This window comes from Notolepis coatsorum, assembly GCF_963971535.1.
Source record: "Notolepis coatsorum genome assembly, chromosome: 11".
Classification (NCBI taxonomy): Eukaryota; Metazoa; Chordata; class Actinopteri; order Aulopiformes; family Paralepididae; genus Notolepis; species Notolepis coatsorum.
Window position 1 is genome coordinate 22,444,728 of NC_140175.1, and position 25,501 is coordinate 22,470,228.

The 25,501-nt window shown below is 42.6% G+C and overlaps 1 protein-coding gene across 2 annotated transcripts in view; it reads left to right on the forward strand.

The window, feature by feature from the left end:
• The window catches only part of setx (senataxin), a 139,158-nt gene that overhangs the window by 84,395 nt on the left and 29,262 nt on the right, over window positions 1-25,501 (forward strand). For both annotated transcript variants that reach the window (XM_084325202.1, XM_084325203.1), the window contains 10 exons: window positions 744-846; window positions 5,822-5,986; window positions 6,356-6,585; window positions 12,412-12,564; window positions 15,515-15,701; window positions 17,482-17,583; window positions 18,994-19,106; window positions 20,709-20,780; window positions 21,191-21,340; window positions 24,383-24,490. In XM_084325202.1, coding sequence (XP_084181328.1) covers window positions 744-846; window positions 5,822-5,986; window positions 6,356-6,585; window positions 12,412-12,564; window positions 15,515-15,701; window positions 17,482-17,583; window positions 18,994-19,106; window positions 20,709-20,780; window positions 21,191-21,340; window positions 24,383-24,490 — 1,383 coding nt within the window. The remainder of the gene's footprint in view (window positions 1-743; window positions 847-5,821; window positions 5,987-6,355; window positions 6,586-12,411; window positions 12,565-15,514; window positions 15,702-17,481; window positions 17,584-18,993; window positions 19,107-20,708; window positions 20,781-21,190; window positions 21,341-24,382; window positions 24,491-25,501) is intronic.

Here is a 25,501-nt window from a genome sequence, read left to right on the forward strand (position 1 = left end):
GTTCCGTACCCTTAAAAGTACAGAGTTCGGTACCCAACCCTATAGGCCTACCCATCACATTGTCAGCTATAGGCTACCAGTTTCAAATGGAAACCTATGTTGCTGAACGATCACATGACTCGTCTGTCTTTTTTTTTTTATCTACTTTTTCTCCCATTTTCTATTTTCCTCCCATCCCAATTTCGTATCGTCCAATTCTACCCTCCCCTGTCTCGAACGTTGTTAGGCCATGCCTCCCACAAGCCGGCTGCAATGTGTCCCCTCCGGTACTCGAGGAGGAAGCAGCAGTCGCATCTTTTCACCTGCACAGCTCGATCTCTCAGCGTCGGGGGTCTGCGTTTGGAGCGCACGCCGCCCCCGTCTCTTCCTGATTCTGCTGCGCAGGCGCACCAACCGACCTGTAGGAGTCGCTGTCCACAACGTCCGATCCCCACCCATCAGCTTCCCACCCCCTAATACTGCCAATTGTATTAGTATGAACGACCAGCCAAGCTGATAGCAATGCGGAGAGCTGGGCTCGAACCCAGCGTCTCCTGCATTGGTGGTGAGCGCCTTGCCCACTGCACCACCTAGCCGCCCTATGACTCGTCTGTCTTAAGGCATGGTCAATATGTCATGTACTGCCATTGGAGCAATGGAGGGTAGTGCTATTAATACATTTCTGTCCAATTATTATTCCTGTTTTTATGGTTAAAATGCAATGGAATGCCTCAATTTGATCCAAACATGTTCTTCAAGTACAGCTCGTTGAGGAATGGCTCAAGAACACCGCAGCAAGAAGGGTTATAACTACACAACTGACAATTGTTCAGCATCTGAACAATAATGGAGTGTGGAACTTTAAAGGTAAGTCATCTCGATATTGACTTCAGTGTTTTGTTTTCACATTGGGGCTGGAAAAGGTTGACCAACTTGTTGATTCACTGATGGATTAAGTACTAAATGAAAATTGAAGTAACATATAAGTTGGTCTGTTTTAAATTCCATCCATGACTTGCACACCATCTCATGATTTGTCAACACATTTGCAATTCACTTATTTATTTTTTTAGTTTAGAGTAGGTGGTTCCTTGTATAAATCACATTGAGTTGTCAGTGATATTGGACATGTCCATCCATAGTTATTAATAATGCAGACAGTGCTAATAATTAGATGAATAAATAAACAAATGTAACATAAAAAAAATATTTCTTGCTTTGGTTTAAGTTCAATATAACCTAAACATGTCAAAGCAATGGAGGGCTATGCAAGCTACAGTATGCCTCCCCTTGGGTCTGTAACTAGCTCATTTGCAAGTAACGAATCTCCCAATGAAAATCGATGCTAGAAAGTCACAAAGTGACTTGCCGTGGTGCTGTTCATTGTGAAATGAGCGTTAAGACACCAATTCACCACCTTGGTGAGTCAAAGTAACTTTACACACTAGCATTTTCACCAGGAGTCTCATTGTAACCCATGAGCAGTCGTGTTTTAGAGCCAGTAGGAGGCATGGCTTACATAGCCTTCCATAGGTCAGGCAAAGTTCAGTACAGTTTAACACATTGACTGCCGTTCACGTAGATCTACGTTTCTGTCACGGTACTTCTTTTATTATCTATTGCCATTCATAATTCAGCGGGGCACCTTGTGCATACTGTTCTGAGTGTGTCTGAGCTGGCAGACGGTATTATACCGCCCTCTAACGCCTTCGGCCAGTAATGCACCCTGTTAGAAACGGGTTGGTTTCTTTTCTGTACTGAGCTGCGGCATGGGGGCGGGTCCTAAACACTCCGGCAAAACACACGCTTGTAGGGGTGGTTTGGACTACTGACCCCGCCTGCCCGTTGAAGTGCAATGTCGATGTGGATAACTGGAATGACGATGAGATTATTGGATTATTTTTTTTTGCATTATTTCAGAGACCATTACTTGATCTGATATTTATTTCGACTGCGATTGAAGCTATCTGTGTTATAGCTGTTTGGCTATATGCCATTGGGTTGCAGGACAGGGTGGGGGTGCGCCGGTCTAAATCACATTGCATGCGTGCACGAGGAAGGATAATAGTGATGATCTAGCATTGATTTCAGGAAGATCCGATAATCAGGCGAAAAATGACAATGTGTCTTTTCCCTGGACCAGAAGCAGCTCAATGAGACTCGACGGCATTATTAGACCCATAGCTATACTATAAAATATAGGTTTAGGTCTACAAAGTACAACTACGTTTACATGGGGTTAATGGACGGCACAGAAGTGGCACTCAATGTGTTAAGGGGAGATCACCCCCCTAAAATAAAATGTTCCTGATTTTGGGGCAATTTTGAGATTTTTGTATAATGTTGCCCCTTTACATGTCTTCTTTCAAACTAGTGACAAGAAAACATAAAAAAAACACATTTAGTTTCTTATTTAGCTTCATTTTGCATGATTGCATGCATAAATGTGCACATATTGAATGGGGAAGTTCCTCATTTGCATATATAAACATACAATTCAGAAAACTTGCAATATATTTTTTCTTTTATATGTACCGTACATAACAAACTGGGAACGTTTTATAGTGATATCTATTCAAACTTTTTTTGCCTATTAGGGGGTACAGTAATCTGTTGTGTTGTTTGTTACTACACTGTTACTACTACTACTACATCATTATTATTATGTTATTCAGTTATCAGGCATGTGTTTAGGTTGTCTATTACTAATGGTTTGATTGGGTGTTGTGTTTGTAAATAGCGGTTTAAAAAAAAATGTATGGCATTTTACAATACAGACCTTTCAAGGCGTTTTCCCAAAGGGTAGACATGTACCATTTCCCTAGCATCTACACACACCAAACTTTCCACCTTTATTCATATCTATATCCTGCTTCTTTGTGCCAAAGGGTTTGTTGATATGTCATACATAGCCTGATTTACAGACAATACAAAACTTTAAAGGCGTTTTTCTCAAAATGAGATTTTATGAGTTTGTATTACACATAAAACAAAAAAAATCTAAATTTCTCGAGTACCTCCACAAACCAAACTAGCCACGTTTCCTCCTATCCATATACCACAACTTTCTTTTTAGAGGATTCTTTTTATATATCACTCATCCAGATTTTTTGAACATTTTATACAAAAAATGTATGCAAAACAATAATTTTTTATGACTAGGGGGCAGTGTTAATTTTGGCAGCTATTTTCATTTGAGTTTTAGTCTTAGTCATGTGTCAAGTGCTCCTTTTTCTTTTTCATCATATTTAGTCATCTGCATTTATTTTTCGTTTAGTCAGTTTTAGTCAACTAAATGTCTGAGCATTTTAGTCTTAGTCAGTGTTAGTCTCGATTTAGTCGTTTTTGTCTAGATTTAGTCGCAGAAAACTGATGATTTTTGTCTAGTTTTCGCTAATGAAAAAGGCATTTTATATTTTTATATTGTAAATAATGCAATTCTATTTATTAAGTATAGTCTAGCCAAAACCCTATCAGCTGATTCACAATAAGTGCAGTAGAAGGCTAGAAGCCCAATAGTAACCAAACATTCCTTGAAATGGTCAATAGATTCAGAAATAGTCAGACATGGAATGGAACATATTCTGATTTAAATTGCTTATTTTATTTTTTTAACCAACAAAGGAACATTAGGATAGTGTAAATACACAGTACACACTGATTGCAATTCTCACTGGGACCTACTGTACAAATTTCACACACGTCACACACACATTCCCTTTTGTCCCTCGAGTCGTACCGTAGATCGCCGACGTCACTTTAAACTTAAAATGGCGGCCCCCATCAGAGCATTCGGCTAACAACATTAGCTTAGCGAACCTGCCACCGCACTTCTATGTGCATAAAGTGTGGTAACAAAATATCACGGCCCCTAAGACTGGGAGCGTTCTAACTCTACTGAGCATGTACCCAACATTATATGAAAAATAAAAAGTCATTACGACGTTTTAGTGCACTTCAAGCGCTAAAGGGATTCATAACTTATAGCAGGGTCAATCTCAGTGTTAGTACTCGTCTGTTTCTTTTCATTTCATACCTGTTTAAGTGAACGTGGTCTTGTCCTTGTTGTATCCATGTGTAATGTTGATAGTAGTGGGTGTACACAGATGAAAGAGAGCAAGTATGTGTCTGGGATATAGGTCCCGACTCCCAGGCTATTAGCCTAGCCATCCTCTCAGCCTCTGTCGTCTTAAATGCTATGTTCTTTTGGTAGAACTGTTTGGCTGCCGCAGGAGTGTTGAGAGAGTAGCAGATTCCGTTCATGGTTATTGGTATAAGCTGTAGTCACGAGAGACGCGGTTTTTAGCCTCACGTATGTTATGTAGCTTGGCTTTTAGCCATAAACGCTGCTGAGTTTAACCCGGAAACGAAAATGGGAAATGCTGAAATAATAACGTGACTTATTCTAAAAGTTATAATTATTTTGTCTCATCTTGTTTTAGTCGACATAAATTAAGAGAGAATTCGTCATGGTTTTTGTAAACTACATTTTTGTGTCCTCAGTTGTGGTCAACGATATTTAATTAATAATTTAGTGACGTTGGCGTCACATGGTGTTCAATAACGTGACGTCACGTCTCGTTGTCGTCGCGGGAAAAAGCTTCGTTGACGAAGATCTTTCGTCATCAAATTCGTTGACAAAATTAACACTGCTAGGGGGTCATAAAAGGTCATAAATCCCTGTTCGGGTGGCATATCAAAAAATCCTCTAACAAAAAGTTAGTATTTTAACACATTGAGTGCCACTCCCCTTCCGGGAAGTGACCACTTCCGTGCCGTCCATTAACCCCATGTAAACGTAGTTGTACTTTGTAGACCTACACCTATATTTTATAGTATAGCTATGGGTCTAATAACGCCGTCGAGTCTCATTGAGCTGCTTCTGGTCAACGTGCAAAAAACAGATTATTTTTTCATCCGTACATTTCCGTTTTATACTGTTTTTAATATGAACATAGTCCAGCCGCTTCTGAGCAATTCCAGGGAAAAGACACGAAAACACGTTTTTGTGTAATTCAATAAACATGTTGTCATTTTTCGCCTGATTATCGGATCTTCCTGAAATCAATGCTAGATCATCACTATTATCCTTTGTCGTGCACGCATCCAATGTGATTTAGACCGGCGCGCGTCATATATGGTGTCCTTACCTTATCGTACCTCCGACGTTGTTGGACATTGCTCTTCAACGGGCGGGCGGGGTCAGTAGTCCAAAGCATCCCTACAAGCGTGTGTTTTGCCGGAGTGTTTAGGACCCGCCCCCATGCCGCAGCTCTGTAGAGAAAATAAACCAACCCGTTTCTAACGGGGTGCATTACTGGCCGAAGGCGTTAGAGGGTGGTATAATACCGTCTGCCAGCTCAGACACACTCAGAACAGTATGCACAAGGTGCCCCGCTGAATTATGAATGGCAATAGATAATAAAAGAAATACCGTGACAGAAACGTAGATCTACGTTTCCGGCACTCAACCGTCGGGCGACAGAAATGTAGATCTATGTGAACGGCAGTCAATGTGTTAATGTAGTAACATGAAAAACCATGAGAAATATCTATATATCATCCATTTTTGCACAATTTTGCTCTGGGTAACATGCAAAAAGGGGCCATTTTGAATAGACCACGCCCCTTTGTGGGTAAAAAAAGTATGCACCCAAAAAAATATTGCAATCTTTTTTCTTTTCTTTTTTTTTTTACTATTCTAAACAATTAAGATGTTTGCAAATGATTTCATCCTTTATTATTTTGTCCCCCTATCTAGGGGGGTGGTCTCCCCTTAACCCAGGCTTAATAACTGTGAAAACTAAAGTATACTAAATCCAAACAACTACTTCATCCATAGCAATGCTGAATGCTGAGCAAGAATCTCATCAGATCTACCCCAAAGAGGAAGACCTTGTCATTCTTTGGCTACCCCAAACTACCGGAGGATATTCGGGGAATGAGCCTGCATTCTCGGGACTAACGCCTCATTTCGGCTGTGTGCAGAAAACTCTCATCCTTGGAGGTGTGTTGCCTAAAAGGAGAGTTGTGCTGTCATGTTGCTGTGTCACAGTAGCAGCTTATTGCGGAGAATGCCCTAAAGCTAAAATACATTACTCTCTCTTTCACTGTCTCGGGGTTTGTGTGTGTGTGTGTGTGTGTGTGTGTGTGTGTGTGTGTGTGTGTGTGTGTGTGTGTGTGTGTGTGTGTGTGTGTGTGTGTGTGTGTGTGTGTGTGTGTGTGTGTGTGTGTGTGTGTGTGTGTGTGTGTGTGTGTGTGTGTGTGTGTGTGTGTGTGTGTGTGTGTGTGTGTGTGTGTGTGTGTGTGTGTGTGTGTGTGTGTGTGTGTGTGTGTGTGTGTGAGAGATATCAATTTGTATACCACTCTTGTGCAGATCCAAGGAGTGGCAGGACGTTGGACTTGAAAATTAAGACTCATGGGAACTTCACCTCTGTGAAGAACCAGCAGGTGCGCTGCGAGGTGGTGGGCCCTCTGGTCAGCATCCTCCGGGAGTACAACGCGCTCTGTCAGCTGAAGAAGAGCTCCATGCAAAGAGCCATAGTGGCGCCTAACAAGGCTGCCTTCCAAGCCAACGAGGAACAACCGGCCAGCTGCGATTTCCCTGTAAGAATATTTGTAGTCTATATATATATACTAGGCTACTTTACTCAGGTTTATGTTTTGGTGAAGGATACCAATACCAAGAGCCAAGTATCACAAATGCAATTTTGATGATGCTGTCATGATGTTGAGCCACAAACCTAATGTGACAATAAGTGAGATCATGCCATATCATTAGAATAACCTAATGACCAGGCGCTCGCCACCAATGCAGGAGACGCTGGGTTCGAGCCAGCTTGGCTGGTCGTTCATACTAACACAATTGGCAGTGTTAGGGGTGGGAAAGCTGGTGGGTGGGTCCTGGTCGTTGTAAACAGCGACTCCTACAGTTTGGTCGGGGGCGCCTGCTCAGCGAGGATAGGATCTAAGGGGGGTAGTGTGATCCTTCCACACGTTACACCCTCTCAGTGAGAGTCCGCGCTGCCAGGTGAAAAGAATCGGTTGATTGGCTACACGTGTGTCGGAGGAAGCACGTGATAGCCTCCACTCTCCCAGACCGACTGTGGGGGGTAGGTGCGCAGCGACCAGGAAGGGGATTGGGAATTGGCATAACGACTCACATTGGGATGGGAGAAAACGGAGGAAAAGGGAGGGAAAAAAATATCAATAAAATAATATAATAAATAAAAGAATAACCTAATGACCAACCTACAAAAGATATGCACACTGCAAAAAAGAGCTATAAGGATTGTACATCATGCTGGTTATAGAGATCATACCAATTGTTTATTTGTTAAAAGTCAAACTCTGACATTTAAAGAGTTGGTTAAATTCAAAACTGCACAATTCATGCTTAAAGTAACACAAAATATAGTCCCTGGCAACATACAAAAATGTGTCATGGGCAGAGATAGGGGTTATAATCTAAGAGGGAATTTGAATTTAAAACCACCTATTGTCTGTACAACTCTCAAAAGCAAGTGCATCTCAGTTTGTGGGGTATCCATTTGGAATGGCCTTGATGTAGCAATAAAAACAAGTAATACTATTGAAATGTTTAAATGCAGATATAAACAGGAATTCTTGGACAAGTATAAGTTAGAGGAGCTTGAAAATAACGTGAACTAGTGTAACGGAGGTACCGTGTGTCTATCCACAGTCACGATGTACTGTATAGTGAAGTGGCTGTGGACGTTAAGCGGTACTGCAAGTAAACTCACTCCCCAGAGGCATCCAAACCCATTACCAAGAGGTGGTATAGTGGTCTGCGATGCCGCCCGCGGCACGGGAGACCGGTGTTCAACTCCCACTCGGGGCATGTCAAATAAGATCGGTTACACTAGTATTTTTGTAATTATTTAATAATTATTTTCTGTAGTGGATAGGTATATCCTTTTTTGATATTGATAACTTATTACATATTACTTGAGTGCCACGCCGGGTTTTCCTTTTTACCCCCTTAATGCCACGGTCCACTTCAATGTTAACGTTAATATCGCCTAATCTATGTTTTAAATTATGGCTATGTGTCTAATCTGCCCGTCGCTTATCAAAGACTATTTTCCAGTCAGTGCTGTCAAGGCAGATTGGTTTTTTATCGCTTCATTTCCGTTTCAGAGCATTTTGAAAAGCACCCGTTTTGAAATAAAAAACAGTTAATTCTGGACCATTCTATGAAAATCGTCTTTTACTGGAATATTCCAGAACGCTGATATTCGTCGGCCTATTTATGAATCGTTTTCAAATAAACGCTAGATGATCAATATTATACGTGCACGCAAGCACATTCGCGCCGCGCACGGATAATCGCCGTTTTCATTTCCTCTTGGGACTTTTACAGTGAAACCGAAAGAGCCCATTTCACAAAACAGCTTATATCTTCATCGAAATTAGTCTGATTATCCTAACACTGATAACATAGATTCCTTACCTGACATCAGATGGTATCCAACTGGTATATTCCAATTCCTGATCACCATTCGAAAAAATCGATAAATGTATGGATCCAACGCGATACAGTAGAACTCCATGATCAGCGGGGCTCAGAGGCTCCAGAATGAACTCTGGTAACCCCGGCTGGATCAGTGGACTGGAAAATGTGGAGTACCGTTTTTTTCCCCCCATTCCCCATTTTCATTGAGTCCATTCCAAAATCCCTTATGTCATCTGGGAGACGATAGGGGGCGCTTTTTTCCACATATGATCGCCGGCGCCGCTCGGGTATACTCGGGTAGGCTTGCGTGATGCAATATGATTTCAGATCGCTAAAAAATAAAAAGATTCAGAGAAATCTCGTGAGTGGCTTTCAACCACATATTAATAAACCTGAGATATCGCGTGTGTGGCAGTGAAAGTGTTAATATGATATTGTAAGGAAGGGGCAGGACCAGATAAGCTTTGCTTCATTCTGTCCCTTCTTGAACAAAACCATTTTCTTGAGCTATTTGTTATTACAAATTTGTGTTTGTTTTATGGTTTAAATGTACGAGATAGGGCGGCTGGGTAGCGCAGTGGAGAATGCACTCGCCTACCACCACAGAGACTCTGGGATCTAATCCATCTGTCAGCGGTACCTCCGGCTTGGTCAGTCGTCCCTACTAACACAATTGGCAGTGTTAGCGGGTGGGAAGCCGGTGGGGTATACTGAGTCCTGGTTGTAAACTGCGGTTCCTACTGGTCGGTCGGGGCGCCTGTTCAGCAGGGAGGGGATCGGGGGGAAATAGCGTGAACCTCCACACGCGTTACATTCCCCCAGTGAGATTCCTCGCTGTCAGGTGAAAAGAAGCGGCTGGCTGGCTGACTCCACATGTATCGGAGGAGGCATGTGGTAGTTCTACACCCTCCCTAGGCCGACAGTGGGACAATGCGCGCAACGACCAGGAAGGGAATTGGCATAACGACAAAATTGGGATGAACGCAAAATACAGAAAAAGTGAGATTTTCTTAATAACGATTAAAACCCGACTATACTCGAGCTAGCCACATCGTTTCAAATGGAGTGCAATAGCGTCCGCAAGGCGTAAGGCGGCGGTATTGGCCGTTTGCGATCTCAGACCCATTCAGGACAGCCTGCACAGGCTGCCCGATGAATTATCAATGGAGATAGCGAATAAAAGAAATAACGATCCAGAAACGTGTTAACACTTTCACGGCCACTGGGGCCTGTCTAATATAATGGTTGAGGGCCAGCTTTTGTAAACAAACGTGTGGCTTTTTGTACAGCTAAATCTATACTTTATAGTATTGCTATCTGTCCATTCTCATTGTCAATTGAGTGCATACACCGTCCCTTCAAAATGGCTTAAAGAAAAAAAAATGCATCAATAGGTTCTCATTTTATAGCGCCGTGAATATAAGCTTTATAGCGGATTTGGGCTAGTATATTTTCTGGAAGGCTAGTTATAGAGCTAATAGCTGCTAACGTTATATCCAATGGCATTTCCGTTTTACAGATGCTACAGAAATAACTCAAACTGCATATGATCCGGACGATCCCAAAGCATGTATGCATGAAAGGGGGGGGGCGGGGGACGTCGTTTATTATTATTGATTACCAATAACCGTGTTTGTCTAAGTAGCCACATACGCTGGTCGGCTGGTTGAGTATCATAGCAAGCTCTGATCGGGCTATAATTTACGTGAAAAAGATCTTACCATGAGCCGGTGGGATCCCCCCGAGCATTTCCCCGTTATCGATTGCCATCTGGTAGATCGATATGTCCATTGGCTGATGATAAATCCCCTTATTGCATGGTGAAATCTGCGATTCGAAACGTAATCCAAGCTACAGGCTGCACATCCAGAATCGTGCTACTCAAATCTCTGTTGAAAGACAACAAAGAGACTGATCCGTTCGCCCACAGGGCACATTGCAGTAGCGCGATAGCGCCCCTAAGAGGATCTGGCCGGTATTGCACATTGTTGAATTCATAGAGTAGGGAAGATCTGCAGTGCCGCTCGGAGACCTTGAACAGGTTATTAAAATGGAATAAATGAACAAAACAAAACAACTTCCCACGGATATCTCCGTGATTCTGTCCACAACGCATTGATTCGAAAGCCGGATATATCCGTGCTTCGTCCCCAATGTGTTAACGGCACTCAACCGTCGGGCCTCCGAAAGGTGTTAACATGTTAACTCATTGACCACCGGGAATTAGACTGGGTCCCGCTCTAGCACTGCCACGATTTAAAAGATAGGAGTGCATCACCTTGTTTGTAGAGCTATAACTATATTCTATATTATAGCTATGGATACAATACTATGGCCCATTTGACATCACCTATCTATCGTTCAATATGTGAAAAATAAAAAAAAATTCCATCCATACGTTCCTGTGTTATACCGTGGTGAATATAAGTATGGTTTTAGAGCGGTCTAGGGTAATTCCCGAAATGCTGAGTTATAGCCGTATACGTCAATTCCACTATAGACGTTGCCGTTTCTTGCCTGTACACGCTATTATTCCGAAATCAAATCTAATCAAAGGTATTATGTTCCATCATGAATGCATGAAAGGGGGGGGGGTTGTTTCTGATTATTTGATTGTCAGTAACGGCATTCGTATTAAACTCTAAACACGCTTATCAGCCCGATCGGTATAAAAGCATTGCAGGATCAAGCTAAAATTGACGTCAGATCGTGCTTACCTGTGATTGGGAGTATTCCAAAAATAATATTCCAATTGTTTGATCGCCATCTGGTACATCCAATGTCCATTTGGTCCACGGCATAATCCACCACAACATATGGATCTGGGATATTTGACGCGCTTCAATGGAACCGGGAGAACCGTTCGCCTCGCTCGACAAGGAAAAATGAAACCAGAGACATTTGGCCGTTCCACAGGCCAAGATACAAGGTTACAAAGGGTGCTCGATACCGCCGTCTAGCTGGATGCGGCCGGTATTGCACTTTGGCATTCTCAGGATGATTCCCCATGTTAACCCCGAGTCTGTGTGCCTGTAATGAATAAAAATATCGAATAAAAGAAATAACGATCAAATAACGAGTATACTCGTTGTTGGCGTTCAACGATTGGCGCCTAATAACGAGACTAATGAGTAAACTCGTTGTTGGCGGGGAATGAGTTAACTGCACCCCAAAGGGTTAAAGAAAGTTGATTTGATAAAAAAAATTGACTAATTTAATCAGATTAATCACTTTATTCAAATTGAGGATTTAGTTTGAGGATATTTATTTAAAAGAATATTAAAAACGAAGGTTCGAACGTCCGTTCGAAAAACCCTGACAAAGTTCGAAGCCCAAAAACAGGCTTCAGGGACAGCTCTAGCTGCTAGTGGGCAGTCACTGGTGCTCTGCTCCCGCATACATAAAAAAGAAAGTTTGCTTGTCAACTTTATCTTTTTCTACCTAAAGTTGAATCTAAAATATGTTTCTGATATTTTTTAGCAAACATTTTCAAATGCCTAGTTAGACAGTTTGATCTGTGATGGTACAGGAAGATCCCGGAAGTGGCTTTTGAGGTGCAATCAGGAAAATGCTAGGTTTCTAGGGAAATATGTAGTTTGTAATTAACTACCTAAGGCTCTGGATTTTTTTTACGAAGCTGTGATTCGATCGTCATTGCAATTTTAACGTAGGCAGCGGTGCCAGGGAGACACAGACAGGTCCGTGCGAGTGTTTAGAATATGGATCAAAGGAAAAAGTTCAAAGGATGTAAACCTGAGAAGTCTCGGGTATGCGCTCAATGGTTGAATTCGAAACCCGAGAAATGTCGGGTTTGGCGCAGAATGAGTTAACGTTGCACTAAACGATCAAATCAAATTCCTTGTATGTGCAAACTACTTGGCAATGAAGACCTTTCTGATTCTGAAACTACATCACCCAACGTAGTAGAACAACTAACTCTTTGCCGTCTTGTACAGGGCTATAACTCGAGTCAGTCGAGGGGCATCAGAAGTGGCGTGGCTGCCGTCATGAATCCAAATCGAGCGCCCAAGATTTGCGTTATACATGGACCACCCGGGACGGGAAAGAGCAAGACTATCGTGGGCCTGCTGCAGCAACTGTTCTCTGAGGTACGTCTCGTTTGTCACGGTGGGGTTTGTTGTCTGAGGTACGTCTTGTTTGTCATGGTGGGGTTTGTTCTCTGAGGTACGTCTCGTGGATATAGCAATAGATACATGTAGTAAGCATATATGTGAATAGAATAGATACATGTAGTACGCATATATGTGAATAGAATAGAAGTACTTAACCCAGCAATTAACTAGAGCAGGCATGGTTTAGACTTCTTGTAGGTCGGACGGAAGACGGTATGAAGCTGATCCATGATCTCAATGGTGCTCATAACCAATGTAGGGGTAGACCAGTCACTGCAACCTTGGCCATCACCCCGAGACATGCACCACCACCTTGGCCAACACTACGAGACAACCACTCAGGGAGATGGGGACAGGGGTTAGAGAGTTCCCGTGTTTGTAGTGGGCGGACATAGGAGCAATGCATACATGGTGACAGTAGAATCAAAGTATATAAGAAAATTGTGAATTGAATAAGTAGTAAATGGAACTAAGAACTACTGCAAGCAAGGTATACAGGATGAGATACAAGACGATGGCTCAGGGCCATTTGCCCCGGGGGGGCAGGAGAACCACTCGGAATAGGTCGAGCCAGAGCAGGTATGATTCGACAGACATCCTAACTAAACTAGATGGATTAAACTAAGGGTCAGTCCCCGACCAGTTGAGATCAGGGTAGATTGAAGGAGAGAGAGAGAGAAAAGATGGGTCTTAAGCGACTATTTAAAAGCTTCAACAGAGCAGGCGCCCCTGACGACGGCAGGTAATTTATTCCACAGGTAGGCAAAGGCTTTGTGGCCAGCGGATTTCTTTTTAACCCTAGGAATCTATAGAAGCCCTGCATCTTGTGAGCGCAGAGCACGAGCAGGCGAGTATCGTGAGATGAGATCGGATAGATGTTGTGAGCCCATTTAAAATGTTGTAAGTAGGAGGAGTAGCACTTTAAAGTCAAATCTGGCTTGAATAGGAAGCCAGTGTAGGAGGACAAGACTGGTGTGATATGATACAATTTTTTAGTTTTAGTTGGTATCCATGTAGCCGCATTTTGCACAAGTTGAAGATTTTTTACGCTTGAATTAGGTAGGCCTGAAAAAAGTGCATTACAGTAGTCTAGAGACCAGTGGTTCCCAAAGTGGGGGTCACCAGTTGATTTCCAGAATGTATTGATTTCATAAAAAAAAATAAAAAAAAAATCTTTTATTTTTTTATGCAGTCAGGCCACTGAATTTAGAAGCAGGCCAGGCCAGTGTTTCTAGTTGCAGCAGCGTGATAGTTAGATAACCTAGGTGGGGAACAACCAGGAGATCACTGCAACAGAGGGTAACGCAGTCTAAACTCACACAAGTTGGAGAACTATCTCTCTCTCTCTCTCGCTCACACACAAAGAAAAAACAAAAAATCCATCAAAACCAGTGTTGTTACTAATCATTGACACATGCTAGACTGTAATAATCCCCCCCAGAAAAATCTACTTTGCACTTGATATATTGCAAATATTTCACTTTTTGTGTTTTTTTACAACATTTGTGATGCCATCACACACACTGGCATTTAAAGGGTACAAATAAATAAATAAATTCCTGCACCAGAATGCAGGAATTAAGTCTTTGTAACAGAATAAATCCTGGTGGGGGACCACCCGACCCCCCGCTTATATTTCGCACTATATTTCCTGGCCTGAATAATTTCCCCAGTCCAGCCCTGGTTAAAAGCCTCCAATGCTTATTAGTACGTGTGTGTGTGAACATTTGCATGTTTCAACCATACATAAAAAAGATTTTTTTTTATATACCACCCTTATAATAGTGGGGGTCGCGGCTCTCTGACACCGTTATTTCGGGGGTCGCGGCCTGAAAACTTGGGAACCCCTGGTCTAGACGTGATGAGACAAATGCATGAATTAGGGTTTCAGCGTCGGCCAGAGTTAAAATAGGGCGAATTTTTTTCGATATTACGAAGATGGAAGAAGGCAATTTTTGTGAACTTTTTTTATATGTGCATTAAATGAGAGGGAGGAATAAAGAATTACTCCAAGGTTTTTTATGGTGGAGCTCTGAGATACATGACAAGTATCAAAGTTGAGGGAGATGTCCTCAAACAGGCCTCTGTGGTTTGGGGGGCCAACGACTAACATCTGTTTTATCTGCGTTTTAAGGAGTAGAAAGTTTTGCGACATCCACTTTAAGAAAAAAATCTTATTTACAATGATGGCCTGGCGAGAGGACAAAAAAGCCTCTCGAAGGGTAACGGGGCATTTTTTTTTTTAAAGAGACAGACTATACATACATCACAGAGGTATGATGACCATTTGTTACTTAAACTTAAAACTGTAGATATTATATTACAACTCTACATACATCCGATACACTCTGTAGTACTAATTTATATATTTTATACCCAGTTTAATCACCTATACATTGTGTATTATTATTGCACTTTACTATTACATTTGAACTACCGTACTTTTCGGACTATAAGCCGCGGCTTTTCCCCCCATTTTTCGACCCTGCAGCTTATATAACGGTGCGGCTTATATGTGACTCGACGTGACCAAACCCGAAAATGTAAAAATCTAAATATTGCTTTTTTGACTGCATTGAAATGTTATTTATCTGTTCCCTTATTTGCTAAACTTAATACAACTTGTAAATGAGTTAATTCTTGTTATTTTTCCGACAGTATTGTGTCCCAATGCTAATTACATATGGTAATTAACATTAAAACACCTGCGGCTTATAGTCCAGTGCGGCTTATATATGTACACATCATTCAATTTAGCTGCTGCGGCTTATATTCAGGTGCGGCTTATAGTGCGAAAAGTACGGTACTCTGGTTGGATGCTGAACTTCTTTTCATTGTATTGTAGCACTGCATAACCGTGCTGTATAATGACGATACATTTGAATCTAATCTAAACTCGTGAGTGTTTCTGTCTGACAACCGCTAGGGTTACTTCACCAAGGCTCCAGCCACGCTGAACAGACCCTCCGGCCGCCGGCGTATGCGTGTCCTCCTATGTGCTCCGTCCAACGCTGCCATCGACAATCTGATGATGAAACTCATCTTGGATTTAAAGGAGAGGTGGCACAAGAAAAACAAGAACAACAAGAACATGAGTAGCAGCAACCCACCAGGTAGGTTCCCTGAAGAATCCTGTCATCAGCTCTCCTCCACTGGCTAGCAATGGCTTTGCACTAGCTTAATCTCCTACTTTAATAGGGTTTGGTACCGTTCACATTAGATCCCTGGTAAACTGGAGGTAGAAAGCTACCCGAAAATGTAACATTTCACTGTTTAAAGGCAGGACAGGCAATTCTGTTTACAAACACATTCTAGGCTAACCTTCGGCTTTTACTGTCATGCAATTTGCTACTAAATAATCGACCGTGCCTATATTACTACCTACTATGCTAATATGTCTAGGGATGTCCCGATCGCCTTTTTTTGCTTCCGATCCGATCCCGATCATGTGATTTTAAATATCTATCGATCCGATCGTTTCCGATCCGATCTTTCACATTAGTAATCAATTTGGACGCATTTTTGTCAGAAACTGGCAGAGCGAGACAAGCCCATCGGTTGCCTATAGTCCGGGGCGCGAGCGCGGAGGCTTTTGTTATTACATTCACCCTGAGAAATGTGCTTCTGCTTCATATGAGAAATATTAAAAGTTTCAATATATGTTTGCACATTAGTATACATTCAGTGTTCGACTTACGTAATGGTCCATTCTGGTCTGAAACGCCGACGATAATCCTCAGTCACGTTATCGTCCAGGTGAAAAGTTAGTCTGAAAACTTCGCCTCCAGCCTGTCCTCCTTGCAAACATTGCAACTGGCTTGACTTTCTATTTTAAAATGCTTAGTTCCAAACCTCTGACATTAAGTCTAGCTGCTCAAGTCAGTGGATATTAACCGTGTTTCGGGAGCGACGTGTTGTACTGTTGTTGTGATGTGGAGCGTGTAGCGTGTAGCCGTCTAAATTAAAGGTAATGTGTTTGTTGCAACGGTGTAAATTAAAGGGGAATGTGTTTGTTGTGGACAATTATTCTGCTCTGTGTGACAATAAATACATTAATGATGATATATTATATGTAATTTAAAACCAAAACTAAGGCCTCTGTATGAGTTTAAGACGTGGACATGGTCATGTTTGTTGAATAAATTTTTTCTTTTTTGACTGCCGATTTTTATTAGTATTTTTTCCCGATCCTCTGAAAAGCACGTGATCGACGCCGATCCCGATCACGTGATCGGATCGGGACATCCCTAAATATGTCTTTACTACTATGCACTCAAGACTGTAGTAGCACCCAAGTTCAACACTGTTTGACGAACATTGTTCCTTAGCTGAAAGAGTTGTACTCTTCCTGCTGACCTGTCGTACAGAACTTTTGGTAAAAGCGTCAGCTAAATGTAAATGTAACTAAAAACACATACGTTTGGTTCAAAGTGCCTCAAAAATGTAAACAAAATTATCCCCCCTAAACTGTATAGTGCACTTGGAAGGTGTAATGTGTTTTCTTTTATACTGTGTTAAAAGAACACGCCAACATTTTGGGAAAGCTTATCGTCTTTTCCAGAGAGAGACAAGAAGATAGATACCAGTTTCCTCTCTGTGCGTTCAGTAGAAAGCTATCTGGCTCCACGTTAGCCTAGCTTAGCACAATGAATGGAAGCGGACAGTGACTGGTAGCCTATGCATTGTCCAACTAACACATCTCCCGAAGGCTAACCGGCACTGTCCTCTTCCATTCATTGTGCTAAGCTAGGCTAACATGCAGCCAGATAGCTTTCTACTGAACGCACAAAGAGGAAACTGGTATCTATCTTCTTGTCTCTCTCTGGAGTAGACGGTAAGCTAATTTCCCAAAATGTTGGCGTGTTCCTTTAAGTTGAAACGTTTCATGTGCAGGTAACTGTGGGGAACTCAATCTGGTACGACTCGGGTTTGAAAAGACCATGGATGTGAAGATCAGGCCTTTCAGTCTCGACGCTATAACGAAGAGAAAAACACGTGAGTGACGCACACACACCAGGAAATCCTACCCGGGAAGAAATTATTTAGTTTTTACACTTTAAACATTCACTTTAAACACTTTTTATACATTACGCCGTATTTTATCTATCTATTCTCTTCTACCTAATTTTTGCATTTTTTACATTTTAGTTTTGTATATTTTGTATAGTGTTTGGTCTTTACTCTTTAACTTTTTTACTGTATGAAGCACAATCTCAGGAGGGTCATACATAACCAAGCATTTCACTATAATGTACCTTATATGTGACAAATAAAACAAAACTTGACTTGACTTCTTAACATCACAGGCAAAGCATGTGTAGAATACAATGTATAAATGATTATGAATATGATATAATGTTGTTATGATATTGTCAGATGTGTAGAATACACCTACTAACACTCACTGAGCAGTTTATTTTAGGGGTGTAACGGATCGTATGAGTGAATTAAATAAAAGAGGTAAAAAAGAACTTTGCAAATATTCCTAGCAGCGGTAGTACATAGTAAAATAAAGTGGCAGTGAGTTAGTAAAATGGCAGTGTGTGTCTGTAGGATGTGTGTGTCAGTGAGGGGGGTTCCTAGTCCAGAGTGGGGGAGTGAGTGAGAGGGGGGGAGAGACTTCAGCTTCCTGACAGCCTGATGGATGAAGCTGTCTTTCAGCTCAGAGGCTCCTTATTCTCCTCTCGTAGGGCAGGAGACTGAAGAAGCACTGTGAGGAGTGGGTGATGTCGCCTGCGATGCGGAGTGCTTTGTGGGCCACGCGTGTGTTGTAAATGTCCTGGAGGCAGGGGAGTGGGGCACCAACGATCCTCTCAGCTGTTCTTGCCGTGCAACCGCCGTACCACACGGTTATGCAGCTGGTCAGGAGGCTCTCGATGGTGCCCCGGTAGAAGGAGCACAAGATGGGAACTGAGGCTCCAGCTCTTCTCAGTTTGTGGAGCTTTCTTGGCCAGTGATGCAGTGTTGGTGTTCCAGGAGAGGTCCTCTGTGATGTGCACACCCAGGACTTTGGTGCTGCTCACTCTCTCCACCACCGTTGATGGTCAGTGGAGGTTGCTTGGTGTGCGCTCTCTGGAAGTCGACAACAACCTCGATAGTTTTCTCCACATTGAGAATGAGGTGGTTGTTCTCGCACCACGTGGTCAGTTGGCTCACCTCGTCCCTGTAGTGAGACTCATCATTGTTGTTAATGAGCCTTACCACAGTTGTGTCGTCCGCAATTAACATGTAGGCCTAATTAATACTAGACAAACGTGTGTTCCTTATGCTTTCAGCTAATGCATAAGAAGAACTAAAAACATGATACTCCCCGAACCATGAGCTTTATGATCCGTTGTACTCCTAGTTTATTTGTAGATCACATGTTGCTAAAAGTGATGGTGAGAATTTTTTTACCCTCTTCAGAAAAAACCATGTCCAAACCAGAGCCAGAGCTCCACAGACACAGAGTGGAGTTGGAGGAGAAAATCGAGGCGGTCTCTACCATGGTCTGCATCATGCCCAAGACGGACCCGCAGGTACTAGACCCTGTTTACCAGCAGAGGGCAGCAGAGCACTTCCACTGTTGTCTAAAACAACTTGGAAGCATTTTTCACCAATGGCCCTGGTTAAACACGGGTTATTGACCCCATGTTTGGTGTGTGTGTTGGGGCGGCGGGGTGGGGGGGGGGGTTGGGTTTGGTCAGCGGCAGCAGCAATTTACACCAAACCACCAACACTGGTAGGTTCCAAGCCATCACCATTTACCATATGCTAAACCTGGGTCCGCAATTGTATTGTCATAGTCCAAATGGGTTATTGCATTTTAGAAGAAGAAGTCTTTGTTTGTCATGCAGCAACACACGCATGTAAGATGGGCAACACACAGGAACACACACACACATTGGTTCGGTGATGAAATGCGCTTGACCCATCCCATCGTCCTTCCCCCCCCCCCCCCCAAGGGCAGCCGGGAGCAGGCGTGGGCCGCGCCCCGGGGACCAATCCGAGTGCTTCTGTCCGTCTTCGTCAGGGACGTGACAGCGTTAGCCATCTGTTCTGCATGTTTTTGCATTGGGTTTATCTCTTTTGGGCGGGGGACACCCTTTCGAGCACGGGGAGAACATGCAAACTCCACACAGAAAGGCCCGGGAGATACCCCACGTGGAGCCAGAGTGCACGTTTATATAGAAAGTAAAATTTGTTTTATATATATATACATATATATTTAAATCCTACATTTTTCACACAAATAATAACTCATTGGTGTGAAAAAGGTTATAAACTTAAGTCTACTGTCTGTCATATTTTAAATCTAATCTCCCTGTCTCCTGTCATACTCTACTGTATATAGTATCCAATAAAGAAGAAATTACATACATTATAATAACATTTAAAAAGTACTAACCTTCTTACTGTTCTGCACTCTTCCTAATATACTAACACATCTCTACTACTATGCACTCAATACTGCAGAACTCAAGTTTCAACACTTTGATGAACATTGTTACTCAGCTGTACCCTTCCTGCTGACTTGTCATAAAAGCCGGTTTTGCACACATTAATTTAGTTTGACAGTTATTGAGTGATGTCATCGGAGGACACTGCATTTTTATTTACACTGAATTGTTAATTACAGCTCAATGAAATGATAAGAGATGCATTTTTTCATCCTTATTGTAATTATTATTCATATTAAAAAAAAATTCATCTACACCATTTCATTGAGCAGTAATTAATACAACACAAATATTCAGTATCCTCTGATGACATCACTGGCTGATGTAGTCAAACTCATTAACTCTCACTAACTGTCGAACAAAATGCATGTGTGTAAAGCTTTACAGAAGAGTCTTGGTCGACTAAAAACCAACCGATCTACTCGTTGGATCGGGAGGTAGCGCAGTCGTCTGGTAATCTGGAGGTTGCCGGTTCGATTCCCGGGCAGCGTGTCGAAGTGTCCTTGAGCAAGACACGTGACTTAACCCATAACTGCTCCCGATGAGCAGGTTGGCACCTTGCATGGTTGCCTCCGCCGTCCGTGTTTGGTAAATGCAGCCATTTACCAATTACATTACTTTGTTTGAAATCTTTTCTATTCTCTGTTTGAAATCTTTTCTATTCTCTGTTGATTTTTCAAGTACCAAGAATTGGTGCAGAAGAAATCCAGACTTCTCATTGAGAGGGCGACGCTGAGCGACGAGCTGAAGCAGGTACGTCTTTGTAGCACTCGCCTAACCACCGCAGAGACCCGGGTTTAATTCCCGGTAGTAATAATAATAATAATAATAACTTTATTTGTATAGCACCTTCATACAAGAAATGCTCGGTCGGACATTTCAACAAACACAATTGGCAGTGTTTTGCGGGTGGGAAGCCGGTGGGGTACGAGTCCTGGTTGTTGCATTAGTGGCAGCTACTGGTTGGTCAGGGTGCCTGGTCAGCAGGGAGGGCATCACCCAGAGAAACTCCTCGCCGTCGGGTGAAGAGAAGCGAAGGGAATTGGCATACCGACTAAATTGGGAGAAAAACACCAAAATAAATCAAATAAAGAAAAGACGTACATTCCTTTTTGATTCATTCTATTGAGTAAATAAAGTGTTTCTGTCTCTGATTCGGACAGTGTCGCAGTAAGAGAAGGGAGATCCAGGCCAAGGTGCTCCAGGAGGCCCACATCATATGCTGTACGCTGAGCACCAGCGGCAGCAGTATACTGGCCATGGCCTTCCACGGCCTGGGCCACGAACCCTTCAGCTGCGTCGTCGTGGACGAGGTTTGGACCATGATGAACAGATTTAACGTCAATCATTGAACCTTTCTCTATTAAGGGGTCTAGTTCCAAAGTGCTTTGAAAACGGCCCATGTAAGCCCCTCCTCGCATAACGGTGGAGACAGAAGTCACCCAAATAATTACCGTCCAATCTCCCAAGCTGTCCTGCCTAGCAACACTCCTGGAATCGTTTGGTAAACAACAATGTCAAAGCATTTCTCTCTGAGCACTCTATATTGTGATAGGCTGCCACATGTTGGGAACACTAATACGTAAGTAAATACATTTCTAAAGCACATTTAAAACAACTGTAGTTGCACAAAAGTGCTGTACATATAAGTGGCACTATAATAAAACATAGTAAAAACATAAAACACAGATCCTGTACTGGACTGGGAGCCAGTGAAGGGAAGCTAACACTGGGGTGATGTGGTCTAGGCAGTTAACCTCTTAACGGGTGGGCAGAAAAGTGGCAATTATTTTATTTTATTTTGAGGACTGCATACTTTTTTTTTGCAAAGCTTAGCTTTATACTTATAGCACATGTATGAGCCTGGTCTCTTTTAAAAGATAACATTCTGAAGTTAATAATGCAAAAAAGGATAATCACTTTTAGTGCTAATGGAATAGAGTAACAGAGGTTTGAACTTGTGTACTCACATTTCTCTTTAGTGGTTGCCAGATTCCATTATTCCAGCATAGAGGTATGAGCTGGAAAACACAGCGGTTCCATAGCCTGAAGTCTTATGTAGCACAGGTCCAAATTTGATAAAAATCTGTTAAAGATTTGAGCTTGAGAAAGGTTTTTAGTAAACTGTGTACCAAAAAGAAAAAAAGCTGTGGCAATCCACCTCTGTGCGTTCTGAAGATTGAGTCACAACTCATTCTCTCTCATCAACTTTCACCTACTTCCTCTATTCGCACCCCCCCACATGGGGTATCGTTGAAAGCGGACACTCGTTGGCTACAACGCTGACCAATCATTTTCGCCATCAGCGATGATTGGTCAGTTCTCGAGCGTATACAGTCCGACGTGGTCATTTGATCATGTATATTACATGATCGGCAAAAAATGCAGCCCGAGTGGGTAGACGCTCGCAAAGTGCCGTGACATGCGTGCGTCCCGTGCACAGGCATGGGGGCCCGGCGTCAGCCCCCATGCCACACCCCCTGTTAAGAGGTTAAGTGGTGTAGGTGAATCCCTACTTGGAAGTGCCCTCATCCGTTTTCCTTGAACATTTCTGCGGCATTCATGTTTGGAGCACGTGGTACTAGTGTGACGTGTGCTACTATTCCTCCCCTCAACACACACCCTTTGCCATTTGTTTTCACTTGTGGCGATTTAAGGGGATTTTCTGTCAAACTAATGACAAATTACACTGCAGACCTTTTGTATTGAACAGGCTGAGAGATTAATTACTTTTTGAGATATTCTATTTGAATGGGAATGTGAAAATAGCCCTTTCCTGTGTTTTGCATTGTTTTTACAGAATGAGGGGTTGTCCCAACACTGAGACATTTTTAAATATGTGCGTTGTGCCTTTTCTGCAGTTCAGCTGTGACAAGAACCCTCACTCTTGAAATGAGCCATTCTGAATTGCAGCCACTATCACCGTAGTTAAAGGTCAACCTCCACGTTGTATTTTTGTTCAATAAACAATGTGGACTAGGCCAACAGTGGCTTTCATGAAGAAGGGGAAAAAAGTATTGAAATTGACCCAGTTTTAGCGTTTTTATCAAAAATTTTGTCTGCCCAACACAATCACCACGCACGTGCATATTTTAATCAATGGTTCATAACGTGCGTGTGTAATCGAAATGATCGTCACAACAGGTGCAGGACAACAGGGGGCTCACCAGGGGGCGCTGAGAGTCACACAGCTAGTGGCAGGCAGAGAGCCTTGCTACCATAGATATATGCTTGCTACTACTAGCCGAATGGAAATGTATCTGTTTCACCTCACTATTGCTCCGTGATTATAGCCATCCATCCATCTCTAAAGCTAACCACTATTTGTAAAAGCCACAACCACGTTACCATATTTGTAATAATGTAAATCATTGTGTCGTTGTACACATATTGTGTTTATAACGTTAGTAGATAACATAGCTTAGCTTGGTAGCTATTGTGCTAACAACATATCCCGACATCCGGCTCGCTGGCCGGCATGAACGGCCGACCCAAAATGGTTCTCTCCTCTCTGTACACCCCGTCCCCACGGATGCCCTGCCGGGGGGCCCATGGACGCGACGGCGGCGGCAGCCGTAGGGTGCTCGAGCCCGTAAAGGCTAGTGTTACACGATAGCTATGAGCTAACTAGCGCTGCGGGCTCCGGCGCCCTGCGGCCGCCGCTGTTGTCGAGTCCACAAGCTCCTCCGCGGGGACGGGGGCACACAAAGAGGAGAGAACCACCCGCAGGGACGGCGGGCTATAGGCTAACGTCAGTGAGTGTAGTGGTCCCGACTGCGTGTAGCAGGGACGGCGGAGATATAGGCTAACTGTGATGCACCGAGTGAGCCACCATTGATCTAGTACTATGACCCGGACGGACATAAGGCATACGTTTCCTGAAGTGACGTCACGGCCGTGCTAGGTGCTAGCGTCTGATAAGCTTTTAGATTCGGCTCATTAATATGCACCTGTTGTGACGTCGGCGTTTGATGAGCTTTTTTGATTCGCGCGTGCATGTTATTCGTGCGTGGACCTTTTTAACTCTTTCAGAGTGGCATTTCCGGTGTCAAATGAAAAAAAAAATAATAATGAAATGATATACCAATGATGTAAACTACCCATAATTGATCAGTAGGGTTTAACCTAGAGGTTGGGCTTTAATAACACGTGTGTGAAGAAATCTTGAAAGAATGTGTGTGGATAAGATGGCGCCTCGCAACATTTTTAACTGTAAGATTGCTATGCTATCGCCAGAGTCATATAAAAAAAAAGACATTTCAGGGGACCTCAAATACTTATATTTACTTGTTGAAAAGGACTAAAGAATGTCTCCTTTAAATTACTGATTTCCTTTTGTGTTTCCTTCATCATAGGCTGGACAGGCCACAGAGACTGAAACTCTCATCCCCATTATGCACCATTGCAATGCCCTTGTACTGGTGGGAGATCCAGAACAACTGCCCCCTATGGTCAAATCCCAGGTATTGCAACCACTACTCTTCTAAGATGATTTTGAGGTTTTGAAAGCACGTCAACTTGATTAAATGTTCAGAATTAATATTTAATTTAATTTCAAACCTTTATTTAAACTCTGAAGGCAACTGAGGTTTCCCTCATTTACAGTCATGTTGAGTGTATATACAGAAATTGGCACAATTTACACACAGCGTATAAAATCATAACAATAAGACAACAAGGACTGCTGGAGTTCATTCCCTGAGCTAGAGGCATCACAGCTAAATGCATATTTACCCTGTTCCATGGGTACCAACATTCCATTCCAATAACAATGTAGTATAAGGAGGTAGCTTACCAATAAGAGCCTTAGAATTGAACAAATAGCAGTGTTTGTTGCTTTTCTCCGTCAGCGAGGACAAACCAACCTTCATAAAGGACACAGTGGTGAGTCAGTAGTGATGAATCTGAGGGCAGAGTGATATAGAGTCCGGGGATTTAAGGGTTGAGGCCACAGCATGTCTTTTCTGTGGTTTGCCTAGTTTTGGACATATCTGCTCTGGACATGTCTTCCCATCACTCCAATACAATGGAGCTGAACGGCACTTGGTTTGTGGCGCTCAAAGTACCAAAGAAATACACTTGAAAAACTCAAAAGCAATGTCTCACTGTACTAGTGTACTCAATAGAATCCACAGACCTTGTTTCATGTAGGAACTTTTCTAGTGAAGTACACATGATGATTGATCCTTGACAAACCCTCATGGGTTTATAAGACACCAAACTGTTGCAGTGTTCCATTATTACATTTGCTTGGCGAATAAAATCTGCTACAAAAAAGGTTCCCTTCCTGAAGTACAACACACGTTTTTCCAATTCATCCTGCTCAAGAAAATGGAGGACATTTGACTAAAAGTGTTTCCCTTACGTCGTCGTGAACAAGGCGGTAAAACAAAAAGTGAACCTCGTTCTCAGTTTCACCTCTAACTCGCACACCAAACAAAGTCTATCCTCCTCTGGGGTGACATTAAACCTGC